General features: G+C 44.5%; 1 protein-coding gene and 1 long non-coding RNA gene across 17 annotated transcripts in view; one reads left to right on the forward strand and one right to left on the reverse strand.

Moving 5' to 3' along the window:
- Positions 1 to 13080, reverse strand: part of Trim9 (tripartite motif-containing 9) — a 99809-nt gene extending 86729 nt beyond the window's left edge. For 7 of the 12 annotated variants that reach the window (XM_039111706.2, XM_039111705.2, XM_017593999.3 and 4 more), the window contains exon 1: positions 12055 to 13080. In XM_039111706.2, the coding sequence (XP_038967634.1) occupies positions 12055 to 12876 (822 nt within the window). In that variant the 5' untranslated portion in view covers positions 12877 to 13080. 12 annotated transcript variants of the gene reach the window in all.
- Positions 13081 to 13119: 39 nt separating this feature from the next.
- LOC102549102 (uncharacterized) overlaps positions 13120 to 19406 on the forward strand; it is a 33740-nt gene continuing 27453 nt past the window's right edge. For 2 of the 5 annotated variants that reach the window (XR_010052260.1, XR_001838452.3), the window contains exons 1-2: positions 13218 to 16913; positions 18668 to 18846. This is a non-coding gene — a long non-coding RNA (uncharacterized LOC102549102). Of the gene's footprint in view, positions 16914 to 18667; positions 18847 to 19406 lie in introns of all 5 variants that reach the window. The other 3 variants (XR_010052259.1, XR_354880.5, XR_001838451.3) reach the window with 3 other exon arrangements.

Raw genomic sequence — 19406 nt, forward strand, 5'->3', positions numbered from 1 at the left:
GTGTGCTACAAAATGAAGAGAAGTCCACTCATGACTGTGGAGGAAGTCCTTGCATCAGCTCCTAGAGCACCGTGTGCTTGGGTGGAAGAGGTCAGAGTTACTAAAGCTTTGTCCAGGGCTGTCTCAACCTCATTTCCTTATTTGATGATGCTAAAACTTGACACTTCCCTCTACCAAGTGAGTTGCTGCTTAGTTCTCTAATGCTGCCGTTCTGAAGTATGTGCAGGTTTGAAGCACCTAATCTGGTATCTTCAGTCTTGAAATCAAGATTACTCATTAAGATACTAGCAGATCTGGGTGGTTGGTGGAAGCCTATTGAGGGATTACCAAGTTCTTGTACCCCAGAACTAAGACTTGGACAGTGACACATGGCATGCAGATAGTACAAGCAACATGAGAGCGTTTATTAAAGAATCCACTTCCAAGTGAGGGGACAGACCTATCAGAGGCGTCCGGCGGTTCAGATGGGAGTGGGACACATGGGAACTTTTATAGCATAAAACAGTCTTAGCTTAGTGCAGCAGGCTTTTCTACACACGCCCATCTGCTTTCAGTTCTGCACACAATTTCATGGGTCATCTGCCTTAGCATCCACATAGAGGCGTGCGTCTTAGTATTAAAACAGCCATAGGCAACTCTTGGACACTGGGTGCCTCTCTGCCTGGGCCAGTGGTTCCAAATAGTTTTAGTTGGCACACACAAGGATTTGGACAGAGGGCTCAGCCCTCCTTTTCACCAACTTGCTTTTTTCATATGGTAATTTTGCCAGGCTTTGGGATAAGGCCTCACTCTGTCCCCCATTCTCTTGTTTCAATTTGACTCTACTGTAGAATTGCATCCTTCAGACCCTATTCAGAGCAAAAAGAGGCAATCCATGGTAACCGGTGGGACAGAGATGAGGAGATTTGCTCTTGGCATGCTAAGTGTGAGGTGACCGTAGTCCATTCAGATGAAGGTTCCAGGGGACTGCAGATACTGAAGTCAGTGCAAATCCTGGATTGATAGCTAGACATGAGCTCAACCATAAAATCTGAAATCTTGATCATTTGAAATACAGTTAAATGAATAATCCAAGGTACTTGAGAGACTGAGGCTGAGGGATCACAAGTTCATGGTCAACCTGGGCAACTTAGTGATACTCTTGTCTCAAAATAAAATATGAAAGACGCTGAGGACATAGCTCAATAGTAGAACATGGGCTAAGCATGTGAGAAGCCATTGGTTCCATTCCCAGAAGCAAGTTCAAATAATCATGATCTATTTTAGGTACACATACTAGTACATGTCCATCTTGGGTCTACAGAGAATGGTCAAATATGGTGCCTTTAAATAAAGAGCTTGTTAAAGCCAACCTGAAGTTCTGTGTTCATGCACGTTTCAACATTCTATCTTTCTTGTTCCTCAAACTGGAAAGTGGGGAACACTTTATTTAAACACCATTCCATGTTTTAGCCCCAGCCAATATAGGCTGACTTCCATAGTGGCAGAAAATGGCCAGATACACCAGCAGCTTGTAAACACAATACTTCCTCCCCACTGATAACATGCTGAAAGCTCTTTATGGTATTTCCTTGCTACAGCTTGGCTAGATGATTGATGATCAATAAAACCTATAGCAGCTGCTTGCTAGAAGCCCCGGGGATTTGTCTCTGCCACAGAAGACTTATTAGGTTGGATGGAAGTCTAATTTTACATCTGACTTTATGTGATGAAGGCTCCTGGGCTAACATTTCACAGGTGTGAGAGGGAGGATGGTTGGGCATAAGCTATGTACGTGGCTTTATAGGCGTGGTGACTCATTCTGTCCTGGCAATGGCATAAATACCGGTAAGCAATGGATGATGTGGGTGTGTGGTACAGTCAGCTGTTGGTCATTTGCTGTGGTGGAAAGAAATCACAGACCATCCGGAAAGGAAGATTAGGATAGAGTGTGTTATGGAGTCCTGGTCAGCTTTGCACCCGAGCCTGCTCTTTAGCCTGTATTATTTGACCTGCCAGGGTTTTACTCAGTCTGCAGTCAGAGCCTGCCATGGCGACCTGTTTTAGGTAACCACCTATGCCCATTTCTGCTGGATGCTTTGTTCAGAGGACAGATGATGTCTTGTAGTGATATACATGGCAGCTCACAAGCTGCTGTACAAAATACCTCAGACAGGGTAATTCAGGAGGAACAGAAATTGATTTGGCTCACAGTTTTGGAAGATCAGAACTGCATCTGTTGAGGGCCACCTGCAGTAGCATGACACAGAATGTGTGTCTTGGGTGACAGAAAGTGAGAGAGAAGCCAGACTCCTCCTCTCGGCAGGACTCCACACTCTCAGGAACTGGTCCAGCATTCTTTCACAATGCCATCAATCCCTTCTGGAAGCAGAGCCCTCTGACCTGACTAGGCCCGAAAGCTCCCACCTCTCATCTGTGCTGCAACTGAGGAATAAACGTCTATACTCGGACTTTGGAAGATGGCCTCAGACCACGGCAGGAAGTTTATGAATCATGGTTTTATTTGACGGAGCTTTAATGTGTCCCTGAACCATGACTGTTCACGAGCGGGACTACCCATGGCTCCTTCATCATGTGGCACTGAATGGGGTGGTCATGGAAAGTTGGGGAGCAGTAAGAGGCTCTGAACACAGGATGATTAGATGCACATAATGGATCTGAGGTGTTTGTAAGGCGTGACTTCCCTGTAGAACATTCAAGTTTGGCACCGTGTGAGTGGTCAAGTCCGGCAAACTACCCTGAGATGCCTCAGATTTGTGGTTCTCATAAGTTGTATATTGCAGTGTCTGTCGTGTACCTACAAAGTTTTCTGTTCTTATAGAAGCATGATGGTTTAATCTCTGAAAAGAAAAAAAGACTTGGAAAATATTTTCCCACTACATTCACGAGAATGCAAATATCTAATTAGTACTCTTGGATTAGAGTATCTAGTATCAAAAGTTGACATTTGAGTTTCATTAAAAAATTTTTCGTTAAAAGTGAAAGACTTGGAGCAGGACAGAATTTCCAGCACATTCTGAAATGTCGCTGAATGGACTCCTGAACGGACTGTGGCCAAGCTAACAGGTCACCCAGCTCTGGCAGGGAGGCAGGCTGGACCCCTCAGGACCTAATCTTGGCTGTAGCTTGCAGGATGCTCAACAAATCCATCTCTCCTTTTCCCTTGTCATGTTTTTTCCTCGTGTAACGGATTTTGTCACAGGGAAACTTAGGAGAAAAATGACTTTTAATCCCTCAACAACATTTATACTTGAGAAATAAAGGACCCCAGCTGCTCATTAAGGCACCGGATTTAGGAGACCATAGCGTTGTGCTTTAGAGGGCACTATACCTGCTTATCGGAAGGTATAGCTAAACAGCCATCAGTGCGAGGGCTGTGTGATCAGATGACCTAGGTTCACTTGGTGTGATTTTATAACATCCCTGCATTCTCTTAATAGGAAGTTAGGTAGATTATAAAAGCTAAAAAACAAAACACCCAAAATACCAAATTGCAAATGGTATTTGGCTCACTGACTTGTGTATCATAAATATTCAGAACATTTGAACAGAGTGTTAAATACAAGTTTTAAATTTTGATGATCACTGGCAGGCTAATCTATAAACTTAAAATGCTGGGATTGTGCTAGTAGTAGTTAATCTTCCTCTCGCCAATTTTTTTCCTTCATTAAGTAAATCTTTACCTAACATTCACTAAGTACAAAATATGGGTGGGGACAAGGATAAAATCAGAAAAAGGAATCCAGTGTAAGCCACTCACATAACAGTTACTTAATGGAGGATGTTTGTCTTTAGAACGCTGATCTGGGAATGCTGGGGAGAAGCACGAACTGAAGGGAGGGCTGGAGAGACCACGGGATCAGAGCAGCAAAGCCAAGGACATGGACATAGCGTGTCTGCTTCAAACACCCAGGAGGTAAAGCCATGATGTTTCTAAAGTCATTAAGAAGAAAGGGGGAGATTTTTCAAGACCAAAAACACTGAAGAATTTTCTTACCTTTTTAGCTTAAAAATCATAGCAAAATTAAGAGAATTCTCTATCTCTATTTTCTTACTGTTTGTTTTTAGAGTTCTGCAGTTAGAGCCGTCTGGAGTTGTAGAGACTGAAGGTGCAGGGATACCTTTGCAGGGATGGTGAAGCATCCTGTTCTGGGTGACAGCACGGGCAGGGGGCAAGAGCCAGTTCATTCAAGATGTATTTAGTTGGGGATGTCAAAGTCTTGCCTAAGAAGTGGGGGAAAATAAACCCAATGGGTAGGAAGATAGCTGGAAGGTTAGAAGGTCAGATGGGGTGGGGAGGAGGAAACTTAAGTGGCTCACCAGACTGTGACTAGGCCAATGTGTTTCAATTTCATCCAGAAGGGTGAAAGATGGGCCAAACAAAAATACTGTGCTCATGTCCCTGAGGCAACTGCAGAAGAAAAGGAAGACCACCTGACAGCAACTACAAGTTGGCTTGAGCAGCTGTGATAAGAGAGAGAGAGAGAGAGAGAGAGAGAGAGAGAGAGAGAGAGAGAGAGAGAGTGTGTGTGTGTGTGTGTACGTACGTGTGCTCGCGTGCATGCGTGCGTGTGAGTGTAGATACCCTTGGAGGTCAAAAGACAGCATCAGACTCCCCTAGAGCAGTGGTTCTCAAACCTTCCTAATGTTGTGACCCTTTAATACAATTCCTCATGGTTTATGATTGTGATAATAAATAAAATTATTTTGTTACTACTTCATAACTATAATTGTGATGCTATATGAATTATGCAATCAGATTATGTAAATATCTGATACACCGAATATTTGATATGTGACCTCTGTGGGGTTTGAGACCCACAGGCTGAGAACCACTGCCCTAGCGCCAGGCAACTGTGAGCTTCTGGGTCTAAGTGCTGAGAATTGAAGTTAGGTTCTCTGGAGGAGCAGTATACACACTCTTAACCACGGAGTCATCTCTGTAGCCCTCTCCCTTTTCAATACTGCCCCTTTTCAAGTCAAAAGCATTTTCAAAATAATATTTATACTTAATACAGTTTAATGAGAAACTCAGTTAAACTTACTCTTGGCATTAAGTACATAAAGCCTAACATCAGTCAGAGAAGATGTGTTAATTTTCATTATATGGCCTTAGACTTCTGATGCCTGTGATCATTTTAAAGAATTACAGTATTTACAATAGTAAAGAAGACAGTGTGCACCCAGATCCTTATATATAAACATTACAAAATTGGGTAGTTCTTTACCTCTGACTCTTGGTATTTAAATGGTAACAAATTTAACTCAACATTTACTTAAGAACATAAGATGTACAAAGGGGGCTTGGGGTATTCTATTCTGCATAGACAAACTAACAAAACAAAACCAACCAAATGGACAAAAGCCTGAACAATTACTATTACCTTTAACCAAGTTTTCGGCTAATCACTCGTAACAATGTTTCCTAAACATTTCAGCTGCTCAAAAGAAAATGTTTCCAAAAATTGAGTAAGTTTAAAAATGCTGGTCTTGCAGGTTTGTGGCTGACACATGCTATTCCCTCTTCTCTTCCTATCCTATTCTGAGGGATATAGACCAAGACTCTCAGTAGATGTCCCAAGCTCTGTATCATGCCAAGCCCCACATACACAATGTGTTTTTATGCACATGTACACCTGAGGTAAAATTTAGTTTCTAAATTAGAAGGAGATTAATGACAGTTGTAGAAGATGGTAGTTATAACAATATATAATGAACGTGATATGTATAGGGTTTCTTTCTCTCTCAAAATATATTGTATTTGTGGTTCTTGCGATGGCGTGTGCTATACCTAGATGAGGTTCTACACTGAGGTGGATGATGTGGGCTCTGGGACATAATGTGGAGCTACTTAAACCCAAGTACTGCCATCCTGCCGCAGTGCACCTGATAATGGGCCAACCCGCCAACCGAGGCTGTGCGGTGAATACTTTGGAGAAAGGTGAACCACGTCCTGAGTGGGACAGACCAGAATGGTACGAGAGTTCATCACGCCACCCAGAATGGCAAGCAACTTAAAACTCAGAAATTGTTTACGTTTGGAAATTTCCATTGGATACTTTTGAACTCTGTTTGACTTCAATAATTGAAACCACAGAGAGTAAAAGTGTGGGCTAAAGAAGGTCACCATATGGAATTATGATATGGCAAAATACAATGGGAACTGTCAGGAGTGTTCAGAATGGAGAGTTCCAAACACTTACCTATGGAAAGTTACTGAGAATATAGTGTAAGAAATTCTGACCTTGAGTGCAGGTCAGTGGGGCTGGAGAGGTGACTCAAGAGGTGGGAGCACCTGCTGCTTCAGCACAGATCTAGGGCTCAATTCCCAGCTCTATATTTGATGGCTTACAGCTGCCTCTAACTCCTGCTCCAGGGGATCTAGCACACTATTCTGGCCTCTATGGGACATTAACATGCTTGTATGCAACACACTTGGGTGGATGTGCATACATACACAAATAAAATAACAAACATTCTGGATTTTTATTATGCATAACATTATGCACAACAAGAGGCTTGTTGCCTTTGAAAACAATGTTTATAACTGGCAGAAATTTGATTACTGATCCAGTATGTGCAGGAGATGGTCCTTTAAGAAAGCAGCATCAGGACACATGGATATTTAGCATTCTTTTAAATACAGCTTCCCTTGGAGTTGTTTGCTAACAACTTCACAATGAAAAAGTCAGAGAAATCAACTAACAGGAACAGGTAGATTTAATGTCAATTTTGCTTTGCCAAACCAACACTGTCTTGGTATTTGTTTACAGCGTCAGAACGCAGCCTTGTAAATAGACTGTTCCAGAGACCATATCTGGAATCAAAAACAATTAGAATCCTCAGTGCAAATGGCCCAGTGTTTTAAAAATCATACACATTTGTAACTTGTGATTTCTCAGCTTGAAAGTGGCAGGCAAAACATCACAAAGAGCTAAGGAGAAAAATGTGACACTGACGAGTTAAGGAGGTTTGGAGATTGTTAGCACAGCATCGCTTGGTCCATGCTGACCAGCACAGTGAACTCTGGCTTGCCAGGTTCATCTCCGCCACAAGGGAGATTTTGTCGTACTTTCTATGAAATCTTCCTACATCACCTAAGCTGGCTCCTGTTTGTTATAACCAGAAGTCTCTGAAAAAATTGATCTTAAAATGATATTATCCGCAACAATTGTGCTATTTCATGTCTTAGTTTCACATGAATGGCTCTTTTCCTTCCCTGGATGCCCAGGTTACAGGCTGAGTATCTCAAATTTGTAAATCTAAAATCTGAATATGCCTCAAAAGCCAAACTGGTTTTGAGTTGTGCATGACACCAGAAATGACAAATTCCTGGCTACCTCAGATGAGTCTCTAGTGCAGTGCTGGTAATTCAAAAATCTGGATAAAATGACCCACGGGCTATTTAAATAAAATGCACATGAAACGAGCAACTTTCAGGTTTAAATGTGGGTCCTGTCCTAAGATATGTTACTATACTTAGCAAATATTTCAAAACCCCCAAAATCTGAAACATTTCAAGTATTTCAGAGAAGAGGTAAATTGAAAGCCCGCAGTGTCACACAAATGACACCTACATAGGTGAGAAATGGGCTGATAGACAGAATTGCATGTGCACATCATTTCTAACTACCAAACAACAGATAATAGGGCAGTTAGCTCTTACTTTACACAAGTCAAAATTAATAACATAAACATTTACCACATATTTTCAAATACTTTTGAAAGTATCATTGAAGTTCTTTGCATCCTTGTGGGTGTCAGAGAGAGGCAAGTCTTGCTTAGTCCTGAGAGTAAGTAGCCTGTTAGTTGTGGAGCCTGAAGCTCCTGTCCTCTAGCTTCTTCACTGTGGTTCATTCTTAAAATTTTCTAAACTTTATTGCCACAGACTTGTAAGTAAAGAAAAAAATACAACACAACACACACACACACACACACACACACACACACACACACACACAGAGAGAGAGAGAGAGAGAGAGAGAGAGAGAGAGAGAGAGAGAGAGAGAGAGAAAGCGTCTCACATGGTGGTTCACACCTTTCACCCTAGCACCTGGGAGGGAGAGAGAGGATGATCTCTGGTGTTCCAGGACAGCTTGGTCTACATAGTGAGTTCTAAGACAGTCAGAGCTACACAGTGAAACCCTGTCTCAAAATAATAATAATAATAATAATACATACATACATACATACATACATACATACGTACGTACATACCAAAATCAACCAGACCCCCAAAGTCATTAAAACTTAAAGAACTTCTCTACTGTTAGAATGGACACTTGAAACAGAAACTGTGGGATTTCACATTAAACTTTACAGTTTTGGTTTTGAATATATCTTATAAGCTTATCTACTGCCCAAACCAAAATATCCATGATAGAAGTAGAAGTAGAAAAAAACAGAATGCAGGTAACCAGGTAATGGTCACAAGTCATGAAAGGGGATACAAAGTTCTTTGTGCCTCAATTCAAGAAGGACAATTCTCTCCTCAGGAACAGTGTCCTAAGACCTGTAAGAATGTTTATATCACACACACAATGTTCTTCATAGACTTCAAGTAAAGTACTAGAAAGGGGAAAGGCACAAATGTAAGCTACTAAGCCCAGTGACCACAAGAACATACATTGTAATACACTGTAACATATAGCTAACAGAACATTACTTTAGAGACATCATCTAAAGAGCTATCATTTTACATACAACTGCTACAGCTAAGCAGACTTTTTTCCAGCATAGTTTAGAAGTAAAAGTATAACCAACTGACAGCTTATTTTATTTTTTTTTCTTTTTTTTTTTCGGAGCTGGGGACCGAACCCAGGGCCTTGCGCTTCCTAGGCAAGCGCTCTACCACTGAGCTAAATCCCCAGCCCGACAGCTTATTTTAAAATGATTACATTGTAAATCTTAATTTTAAAACAGAGGGAACTTGGTTGGAGGTTGGAGTAGGAGAATCAGGAGTTCAAAGTCATCTTTGGCAACATAGCCTGGGCTACATAAGTCTCAATCTCAAAACACCAAAGTTAATTAATTTAAAAGCAAAGTCATTTGAAAGACCATTCTAGATCAGATCAGGACGAATAGCACATGTTTAGGGTAAAAAGGGAAGGAAAGCATTTGCTTGGTAGCACAAACATGGAAGAAGGCTTTATGAAACATTTACTGATCCAGTGATTGGTAAACCATCAAGAGTTTAGGACTATGGTGACTCTTGAGAAGTGCTAAAAATTACAAAGTGATGCCTGGCAGTGGTGGTGCACTCCCTTAATCCCAGCACTCAAGAGGCAGAGGCAAGCAGATTTCTGTAAGTTTAAGGCAAGCCTCATCTACAAAGTAAGGTCCAGGACAACCAGGCCGTTTATATAGAGAAACCACGTCTCAAAAACCAAACCAAACAACAAAAATTTACAAAGTGAGTATGATAGTAGTTCCAAATGTCTGCAAACCCCTTTTGTGTTACAAGGTTTTCAATCTGCCTGACTTGGAAAAAAGGAATAGCATATGTGTTAATATAGTATAAAGACTGCTACCAGATATTTGGTTTGGATTATTATTTCATGTATTTTTATGGATTTTTGAAAGTCATAAGTATCTAAAAATTAATTTGGTAAACTGATGATAAATTTTAACCACTATTAAAGCTACTTGAAAACAATTTTGCCTTGCATGTGCAAGCTAATGACCTCTGCCTCATGGATATTTATTCGCGGGATTTTCTTTAAAAGTAGAAATGGTTACTATCACAGAATATGAATGAAACCATTCACAACTGAATGCCCAGACTCTGAGAGAAGGAGGTATAGTTTTCTGCTCTCCTGTGTCTTGAAGGTCATAGCCATTCTGGCCCAGGAGCATTTTCAGAGACAGAAGTCCTAGGACGGAGTCTAGCTGGGACAACACAGCTGCACCATGTTATTTTGTTACAAAAACTGAAATTAAGGGATAATGCTAAGTGCTGTTCTAACTCTGTCATTCTCCACCCAGCTTTCCCAGGCCATTTGGTCACTCTGATATTGACTGGACATATTGAAACTGATTTATTTTTGTGGCAAAATGTGCCAAAATCCAGACGTGGTCTTCTAGCCATTTTATTCCATTTCTCATGTTTTTTTTTAAAGCAGATATAAAATTTTCAACTCTAATCTCTATCCACAATATCCATTATCAGGCTTCACAAACAGCTTGACATTTCAACTGTACACGGGGCTTGGCAGGGATTTGAAGGCTCCTTTTGGTCTTTATGGCTAGAGTATGGGCTTTTCTTCATGAACATGTTGTGGTTCCTACCAATCCCAATTAGCATGTAGCACTAAGGTCTTTGTCCAGGCAGGGCGACTATTTTCTTAGATACTTTGTACAGAAACATGCCTGAGAACTATTTTTTTCCAATTTTCAAAATTAAATGTTATTTTAAAAAGCACAATTGGAGAGATGGGCATGGTAGCACATGCCATAAATCCCTTGTCACCTGGGAGACGGGGAAAGAGCTGAGGACGTCCCCCAGTGATTGCTGAAAATGCTGGCAATGAAAATGGCTGTCCCAATCTTAACTGCAGAGAGGGCATCTCTCAGTTAGCGTCTCTAGAGTCCAAGGAATGCTGGCAAACTAGCAGGGACACAGCTGAGGGTTGCAACACCATTTCATTACCTTATTCTTGGGCAGACAACCCTGTGGTATAAGGACAATTTCTCCTTTGACAACACTGGGCAGAACCTCCCAACCCCTCCCCAGTAAACGGAATACTTGAAAAGTAAAGTGGACTTAAAGCACATCTCTGCAAAGTGGTCTCCTTCCTTCTAAGCAACACAGACATGTTATTAAAAAGAGCGCATTCCTCACAAAGCTTACCTTCCTGTTTTGTATGTGTTAGGGGGAAAGAGCAATACATAAGTACAAGGCCAGCATAATTGACATGTGGCACGTTACCATGGTGATACATACTACTGAGAAAAACAAAACAGGGAGCAAAGGGTTGTCTGAAGCAGGGGGTCATCACAGCCTCCATCTGGGCTTAACTCAGATCTGAACACAGTCAGTGAGGTAAGAGAGGGTCGCTCTGTCTAGGCACTGGGGAAGAGAATTTCAGGAGAGAAACACCCAAATGTAAAGGCTTAGGTGTTGACTGAGGAACAGCAAGAAACACAGAAGCAGAGAGTCAGGGCTAATCAGCAGAAGGGGACTAGAGGAACATGTCAAGTAGGCTTTGCTAGAATGTTCTAAGGATGGTCTGAGAATCACAAGAAGCCATCAGAGTAGAGGAGTTCCATGACAGCATGTCAAAAGCAACCCAAAAGATAATTCTGCTAACAGGTGTCTCAAAGTTTACGTGCAGCTACTGAAAGGGAAAAGGTTTGACCCCTGGTGGAATAAGGGTTTGGGGGAAAGGACGGTTTTAGTTCGCTACCGCTCAGAAAACTCTACTCCTTCTGCTCCAGCCTTAGGTCCCCCTCCTCCTAAGGATGCCTTAGGACCACAGGAGTTCTGGGAACCCGGACCTGATTCTCTTCCAGCTGGAGCCAGGTCTAGCTCAGTGCAGACTCATCAGTATTCTGTCCACGGACCACCCCCCGCTGTGCATCAGGGCTTCTGTCTCCCTGTCGGAGACAATCCCCTGAGGTCTATCCGCCCCCACCGCCCCCACCTGCCCTAGTCTCCTAGGCCCTCAGCCTACCCCATACCAGCGCATGCCCGGAGGCCTCTGCCACCCGCGCGCTTCCGCCAAGCCAAATAGGCTTTGCCCTACGGCGGCGGTGACCATAGATAGGCTGAAGACTGAAGAGGGGGCGGCCTGACCCAGCTCACAGGCAGAATGCCTGGGGAGGGAGACCCATGCTAAGGCATTCCTGCAACAGCTCTCTGGAGACATTCAACTTCCCTGCGTCGCCTCAAATGTCCCCAGAGCCTCCTGCAATGCACCACAACGCAAGGCAGACGCCGAAGGCACTTGCACGGCGCCCCCACTGGGATGCGCTGTCACCCTAAGAGGGAACCAGTGCTGCAAATCAGGAGGACCCAGGACGCGGGGAGTCAGGGGTGGGTTGCATAGGACTCACCTTGTGCAATTTCCACATAGCCCCCAAAGCCTTGACTTCGTGGCTGGAGTGTTTGCCCTCCTCCAAGCACTGGTAGCACACCGGCATCTTGCATTGCACACAGTACATGCTGTGGTTCTCCAGCTCGTGGTCTGTGCAGGTGGAGACCTTGCGCGGGCTCAGCCGTCGGCTTACGCGACCCTGGGCCGGGGGCACCAGACGGTGTTTGGCTAGGGGACCCCTCGGTGGGTGGCAGCGTAGACGGCAAGGGTCGCAGTAGAAGACATCGCACTGTTCGCACATGACCGTGGCTTCCTTGGGCGCCTTCTCACAGAGCTGGCACTTGAGGGCCGCGGCTTTGCTCTGTTGGTAGCGGTCGATGACCCCTTCCAGGACGCGGTTCTTGGGGAAGCCGCGGAGCCCCCGGTCATCCAGAATGAGGCTGCGGTGGCACTGGGGGCAGGTAATGCAGGAGTTGCGGGGCACAGGGGCCAAAGCCGGTGACAGGTGGGTGGGCGGTGGCGGCATAGCAGGGGGGAAAACACGGACGCCGTTGGGCGACTTCTGGCACGGGGTAGTGGGGGCGCTGGCGAAACCTCCGTAGGAGCCATAGCCGCTGTCCGCCTCGCTGTAAAGGCTCATCTTGTCCAGGTCCAGATAGTCATAGTCAGAAACCCCAGAGCCCGAGGCCCGGCGGCTCTGGGGGGACTCGGACTCCGGGGTCTGCACCAGGATGTTGCGGGCGCAAGCCTGGCATAAATTGTGAGAGCAGGGCAGGATGATGGGCTCCCGATAGAAGGAGCCACACACGGGGCATTTTAACTCTTCTTCCATCTCTTCCATGGGGACCTGGCTGGAAGCGAGGCAGCAGAGGCTGCGGCAAAGGGGGCCTGACCTGGCGAAGCAGTCGATAGGCCTGTGGTGTCCAGCACCTTGGCCAGCGGCGGCGGTGGTGGCGCCTTTCCGCGTCGCCTAGGCGCCGACTCCCCAGGACGCGCTCTCTCTGTGAGCGGTGGAGCGTCCGCGCTGCGCGCCAGCCCGGGCCCGCCCCCTTCCCGCTGCTAGCCCCACCCCGCCAGGGAGCCGAGGCTCATCGGACGGCGGCCGTGAGAGCTGCGTTCTCATTGGCTTCCCGCCCTGTCCGTCTCCCCTTCTCTGCAGGCCGCAGGGGGCTCAGTGAGTCGGAGCTGGAGCAGCCGCTTGGCTTGCTGAAGCTGGCGCGGGATTTTGGGAGGGGGCTGGAGCAAGGGCCGAGAAGGAGAAGTGGGGCGGGATGATTCATCCCTTTCCACCCCCACCCCCCACACGCTTCCTTCTGAGCTCGAGTGCAGTCACCCGGGAGCAGGGGGCGTGAGAACCCCTCCCAATCGTGAGTGGGCTGCTGTTGCCTGTCGCCGGCGCTTGGGGCTTGCCTTCCAGCTCTAGTCTGCGCGCCGACCCACCCCTTCTCCTTCCGCTGCTGGCATCAAGCTGGCACCTCCCCCGTGCCTTCCTGGGGGCTTTTGGGCTTTTCTCCAGCACTCAGAAGCAGCTGGAGCGCCCGCATCCATCGTGTTTGGGGGAGATGGTTGTGTGTCATGGCTGCAGTGCCCCCTTCTTGCGCTCCCCCCCCTCCCCGGTAGCTTTTTCCCTACTCCGAGGCAAAGGCTCAGTATTCCTCCAAAAGCTGTACCACCATCGCTACATGTTTTAAATGTGTGGAGGCCCCTACGCCTTGGAGTGAAGGTACCTAGGTTCTTCTCACCCTCCCAGCCTCTCGAAGCTCATCCCTCAGCATCTGGCTGGGTTTTAGAGAGGCCCCAGGAACATTAGTTGAGTTGAAGCAGGCAGAGTTTGTGTGTTTCTGAGTGCTATTGTTTGGAAACTAGCTATGTGAACGAATTGCTATGGCATTGCAGATTCCAATGTTTGATTCCAAACGATATTATCCAATGTCACATGCCCTTAGCATCTACCATAAATTCCAGAATAGGGGGCGGGGTGTTATTTTTGCTTCTGTGAGGTAATGAAGGAATCTAATGATAGCCCTTGTATTCTAACCGATTTCTCTTTTCCCCAAATCGTGCTAGAGATAATGGATCCTGCCCCTTGCCTGCATAACCCTTAAATGAGGACGACGATAGAATCTTTGAATCAATATATCAGCCTGTTACTCAATGGGTAGAATCTTTGAATCCAGTGACATTCCAAGGAAGTAATTTATCTTGGGGGCACACATAGTTAATTTTCTGAGTGATTCATAAAACAAGTGACAAAAATGGTTTTCAAGTCCCGTGGGATCTTCCAAATTTTCAACTTCCAGTAGATAACGATTATTCATAGCTTCATTTATAATTTAAAAGCACTTTTTTTTGTCCAGGGAAAAGAAGTACTTTCTATAATCTTTGATTTTTGGAGAAATAGTACAAATAAATTGGATTATCTCGCAAATATATTTTTTAGCACAATGACTACAGTAGTTGATCATTGGTTGTGTGGGAGGAAGAATTCACATTGTTATTTAAAACTATGTTAGTCACAAATCCTACAGGGTTTATTTCTAACCCATATTTTAATTAGTTGAGACCAGAGCTGCTAAGGTATATGCAATCTGTTTACAGGCAAAGAGTTTCTTCAGATTTGATTGGGGGCATTATCTATATTAGTGCAGGATACAAAGACTACATTAGTCCAAAGACACTTTGCTCATGCTAAGTGATTGATTCTTAAGAAATTGGTGGAGAGGGTCATCCACCCTTGCATGTTACAATACTTTCATGCATTTTGCATTCGCTTGTGCAAGTCAGGGAAACCTTGGCTGGCAAAGTAAGGAGCTGTCATTCTTCTGGAGTCTGGGCTTTGCCTACCACGGTATACCATGAAGGAGGTCTGGGGATTAACTAGGGTATGCCGTGTAAGAGGTCCAGTCATTAGCAGACAGGCTACCCTTGGTTCACAGCAAAGGGTGGGTGGTCTGAGGGACTGTCCAATGGTAGGATTCAGTGTCAGGTACAAATACCCTCAATACGATGCAGACTTACGGAACAGTTGATCAATTAGGAAATAGCTTAAGATGAGTTAGCGTTGGGTGTGTTTGGTCAGGAACTAGCACATCAGTCACTCCTAGAGAGCTCTCCAAATGGCTGCCTTTTGACTCTTCCAGACATCATGACTTGAGTCAGTCCCCGTAATTAGAACAGTTATTCCCGTTTTTCAGATTAATGAACTGACTTTCACGATCCAGTACTGGTGAGGCTAGTATTAGAACCCAAGAAAGGGAAGGTTGTAGTTCCTTTTCTTCATTCACCAAGTAAATACTGAGTCCAGATTTTGTCAGGTCCCCACATAACAAAACCTGAAATATTCAACTTTTGCTATCCCACTTAGCTTCTCCGAGAGTTTACCATTTTTAAAATTAATTTCTCTATTTTTGTTAGGCCTTTGAAGATGTCCTCTTGTGTTGTACTACTTGACCATGATGTACTTTAAAGCCCACCACCCCGGGTTATCTTTAAAGGGGAATTTAAGAAATCTGAATGCGATTGGTGACATTGTAGAATGTCAGCCCGCTGGGAGATTGTTTTCTGTTCCAGCTGGTGGTTGACCGTGCCCTGGAGTGTGGGATTGCTGGTCCTGTAGTTTCATCATCCCTGGTAATGACTGCAGCTGTTCTCGTTTGTGTAAATACCGGATACGATCCCATGAAACTTACCATTCGCCCGAACGATGTTCTTCAGCAATGAGGAGAGCAAATTGGAGGAGCACTGGCAGCTTTTCCACTCTTAAAGGAAAGATGAATGTTTTCTAATGAAAACTACAATTGCTTTTGTATTTCTTAAACTGTAATGCTTGGTGGCTAATTCTGTATTCTCTCTGAGTTAAAGAACAAACACAAGGAAGGAGGTATTTTCTGGTATCCCTCCCTGTTCTCATTTAGAGCCATTTGTCTTCAGATTTGTGGGTGTGGGGAGGAGGGGGTGGTTCTTCAGCACCATGTCCACCTCTGTGCAGTCATGCTTCCCACCGTGATGATAATGGACTAAACTTCCGTACCTGTGAGCCAGCCGCAGTGAAATGCTGTCCTTTCTAAGAGTCACCATGGTCATGGCCTCTTCTGCCAATAGAAACCTTAACTAAGACAGGACCCCAAAGTGGAATTAGAACAATAGCTGCTAGTGCCCAGTTTCTGGATGAGCTCAAACCAGCTTCAGGGCCTTCTTCACTTAGGAGCCGTGCTCAGAATACTCGATGATAGGGGTACTTAAGCCCAGATTCATATTTATGCATGTTACACATCTAGTTATAGCAGGCTGAATTCTGGGTAAAACGGGCTTCTAAGAAAAAAGCATACCCCCCTTTCCTGGAAGTGCTTACCCAAGGAGAGGCACAAGGAGAAGAGACTGAAAGTCTCCCCTCTGCCAAGGATGAGTCATCGTTGCTCAGTTCAGCTCATGGCCTTTTCTTTTTCTAAAGAGTGTATTCTTGCTTCCTTGCCTGCTCCAATTAATCTTTTGAGATTTGGATCCACTGTTTCCCCTCTGAATTCTTCTCTTTCAGGAGTATGAGGGTCGAGTACTACTGACATAGAGACCAGAGAAAAATAGGGGTGTTATGCACCTTGGATTAGGAGAGTGCCCATCAATATTGTTAACTGAGACAAGTAGTTTGCATTGGAATTGTTTTACTTTTGTGTTGCTGGAACAAGAATACCTGAGAACAACTTAACAGGGAGAAATTATGTCTTTTTCTCACCTCACCGCTTCAGAGGCTTTGGTCTACCCTGGGTAAAAAATGTAGCAGAAAAGAGCACTTACATTATGGCCGACAAGAAGCAAAAAGAGATAGGAAGGGACCAAGGACAAGATACCCTCAAGGACCTACTCGTGGCTTGCTTCCTCCAGGTAGGTCAAACTTCTGAAATGCCCAAAGCATCACTGACAATGCCCACCCTCCAGTTTTAATACATGTGCTTAAGTGGGGTATTTCATATTCAAACTATGACAGGAATCTATGCAGGATACCAAAAGGTTTTGGTAGACTTGACAATGTCCCTCTTTAAACTCTCCATATTTGCATATATCTTTAAATGGTTATGTAACTCTGTAGGAACTTATTAAAACATTTGCACAAAGTTGTAAATTATGACCACCTGAAGTTCCCAGGAGGGGTGGGTAGAAGCCATTCCAAATACCCATTTCCGTTTCCCTAGAAACTAGCCTGAGATAACCAGACACGAGACAAGGCTCATACAGTAGTAAAGGGAGAAGATTGGAGGAAACGGGTAGGAGAAAGCCAGGAGCATGGGTCTTGGAAGAGCTAAGTAGGCACACTGGGTCTCGGGGCTTGTGTAGTTCCAGCCCCTGTTAGGCATGACATTAATTTGGTTTCTCTACTAAATACTCATGGGCCTCTTGTTATCTGTACAATAAACTTTACTCTCTTGATTAGCTTAAGTTTTCCTTTCTTCTTTGTAATCAAAATTCCAAAGTAAAGTTAGTTAATCAGTCATACTTTAGCTGTTTACATCTCTACATCCCATGGAGGCAGGTGCTCTTGGTACCCTGCCTGGTTTGTCTTAGCATGAACTCTTTCATGAAAGACTATCACAAAACCTCTGTGAGCCTTTGAGGACTTTTTTCTAGCCAGAAAAGCACACTCAGTCCACATACTGGGCAAGCTGAGGCTTCGGGGAGGGAATACTCTTAGAAATAATATGTGGGGTCAAGGAGAGAGCTCAGTTTTTAAAGTGCCTTCTGTGTAAGGATGAGGGCATGAGTTTGGGTCCCCAGAACTGCCATAAAAGGTAAGCACATTGGTATGTGTCTGTAACTCCAACATAGCAGAGGGCAGAGACAGGTAGATGCCTCGAGCCCATCAGCCAGCCAGCACCTCTCAACCGATGAGCTCCAGGATCAGTGAGAGACCTTGTCTCAAAAATCGAAATGGAAAGTGATTAAAAAAGATACCTCAGGCATGTTCACACTTACAGACGTTTACCCAAACATATTTATAACCATGAATAATATCCCCCCTCCCCCACAGAGAGAGAAAGAGAGACAGAGAGACAGAGAGAGAATAGTCCAAACAAAGTTGCTGTGGTGGTTTGAATAAAAATGGTCCCGATAGACTCATGCATTTGGCCCATAGGGAGTGGCACTCATGGGGGCATGGCCTTGTTGGAGTAGGTGTGGCCTTGTGAGAGGAAGTGAATCACTCTGGTCGTGGGCTCTAAAGCCTCATATATGCTTAAGCTTTGCCCAGTGTGGCACACAGTGTCCTTCTGTCTCCTTCTGTTGCCTGCTGATAAGGTTGACCAACTCTCAGCTCCCCAGCACACTGCCAGACTCCCCCGCATGAGGATAAGGGCCTGAACTTCTGAAACTGTAAGCCAGCCCCAATTAAATGTTTTCCTTTATTAGAGTTCCTTTGGTCACGGTATCTCTTCTCAGCAATGAAACCCAAAATACCACAGTTGTTAAGTAGGCGAGTGTCTTCCTCATGATGGCTAAAACCTTGCAGTGGAGTGAGGAAGCTGCCCAGGGTGGTGGTTCACCCGTAACTCAATACCTTCCAAACTTTCCTTACTTCCTTTGCTTAGTGGTGCTCTTTTTCAGTAACCCTAAATAAAATACTTGGATTTAAATTTGTTTCTCAGGGCATGCTTCTTGGAAAAGCCTAATCAAGATAAAGAGTGAGTGAGTTGGGGAGAGAGCAGGTGCGTGTTGAAAAGGGAACTTGGAGTCGTCTGGGGATGCGGAGCAAAAGGAAGTCTCAGTTACTGCTGACGGGGACGCAAAATACAGCGTTTTGCAGAATTTAGCAGTTTCCTACAAGGTAAAACCAAGTTTTACTACATAACCCAGCAATTCTACTTCTTGGTGTTTACGTACATTTGTTGAAACCTTATGCCAACATACTGTTTTTGTCTGATAGGGTTTTTAGAGTAAAAACCATGAACTGAGCAGATTATAAACAACAGAAACTTATCCTGCACAGTTGTGGGGGTGGGGAAGTTTAGTGTCAGTGTGCTAATGTGTTTAGTGTTCAGTGAGGGTTTGCTTTTTGGTATCATAAATGACATTTAGCAGTGTTCTGCGGTAGAAGGGTCAAAGAGATTCTCTGGGGTCTCCCAAGAGGTTGCAGGTCCCATTCATGAAGACAGAGCCTCCCAGGGGCTCCCATTCCTAATGCTATAACTCTGGGGTATAGGATTTCAGTATATGAAATTTGGAGGACACAAACACTGGATCGTTATATATTTACAACTGCTTTATTTATAATCTCCAGTACTTACCCTCCAGTAAGCAAAAGAACAGGCAGGCATTCTGTGATACATCCAGAAAACAAAGTAGTGTGATGTGAACACTCAGATCACTTGAAGAGCCATATACATA

This window comes from Rattus norvegicus, chromosome 6 (genome assembly GCF_036323735.1).
Source record: "Rattus norvegicus strain BN/NHsdMcwi chromosome 6, GRCr8, whole genome shotgun sequence".
NCBI classification, from domain to species: domain Eukaryota; kingdom Metazoa; phylum Chordata; class Mammalia; order Rodentia; family Muridae; genus Rattus; species Rattus norvegicus.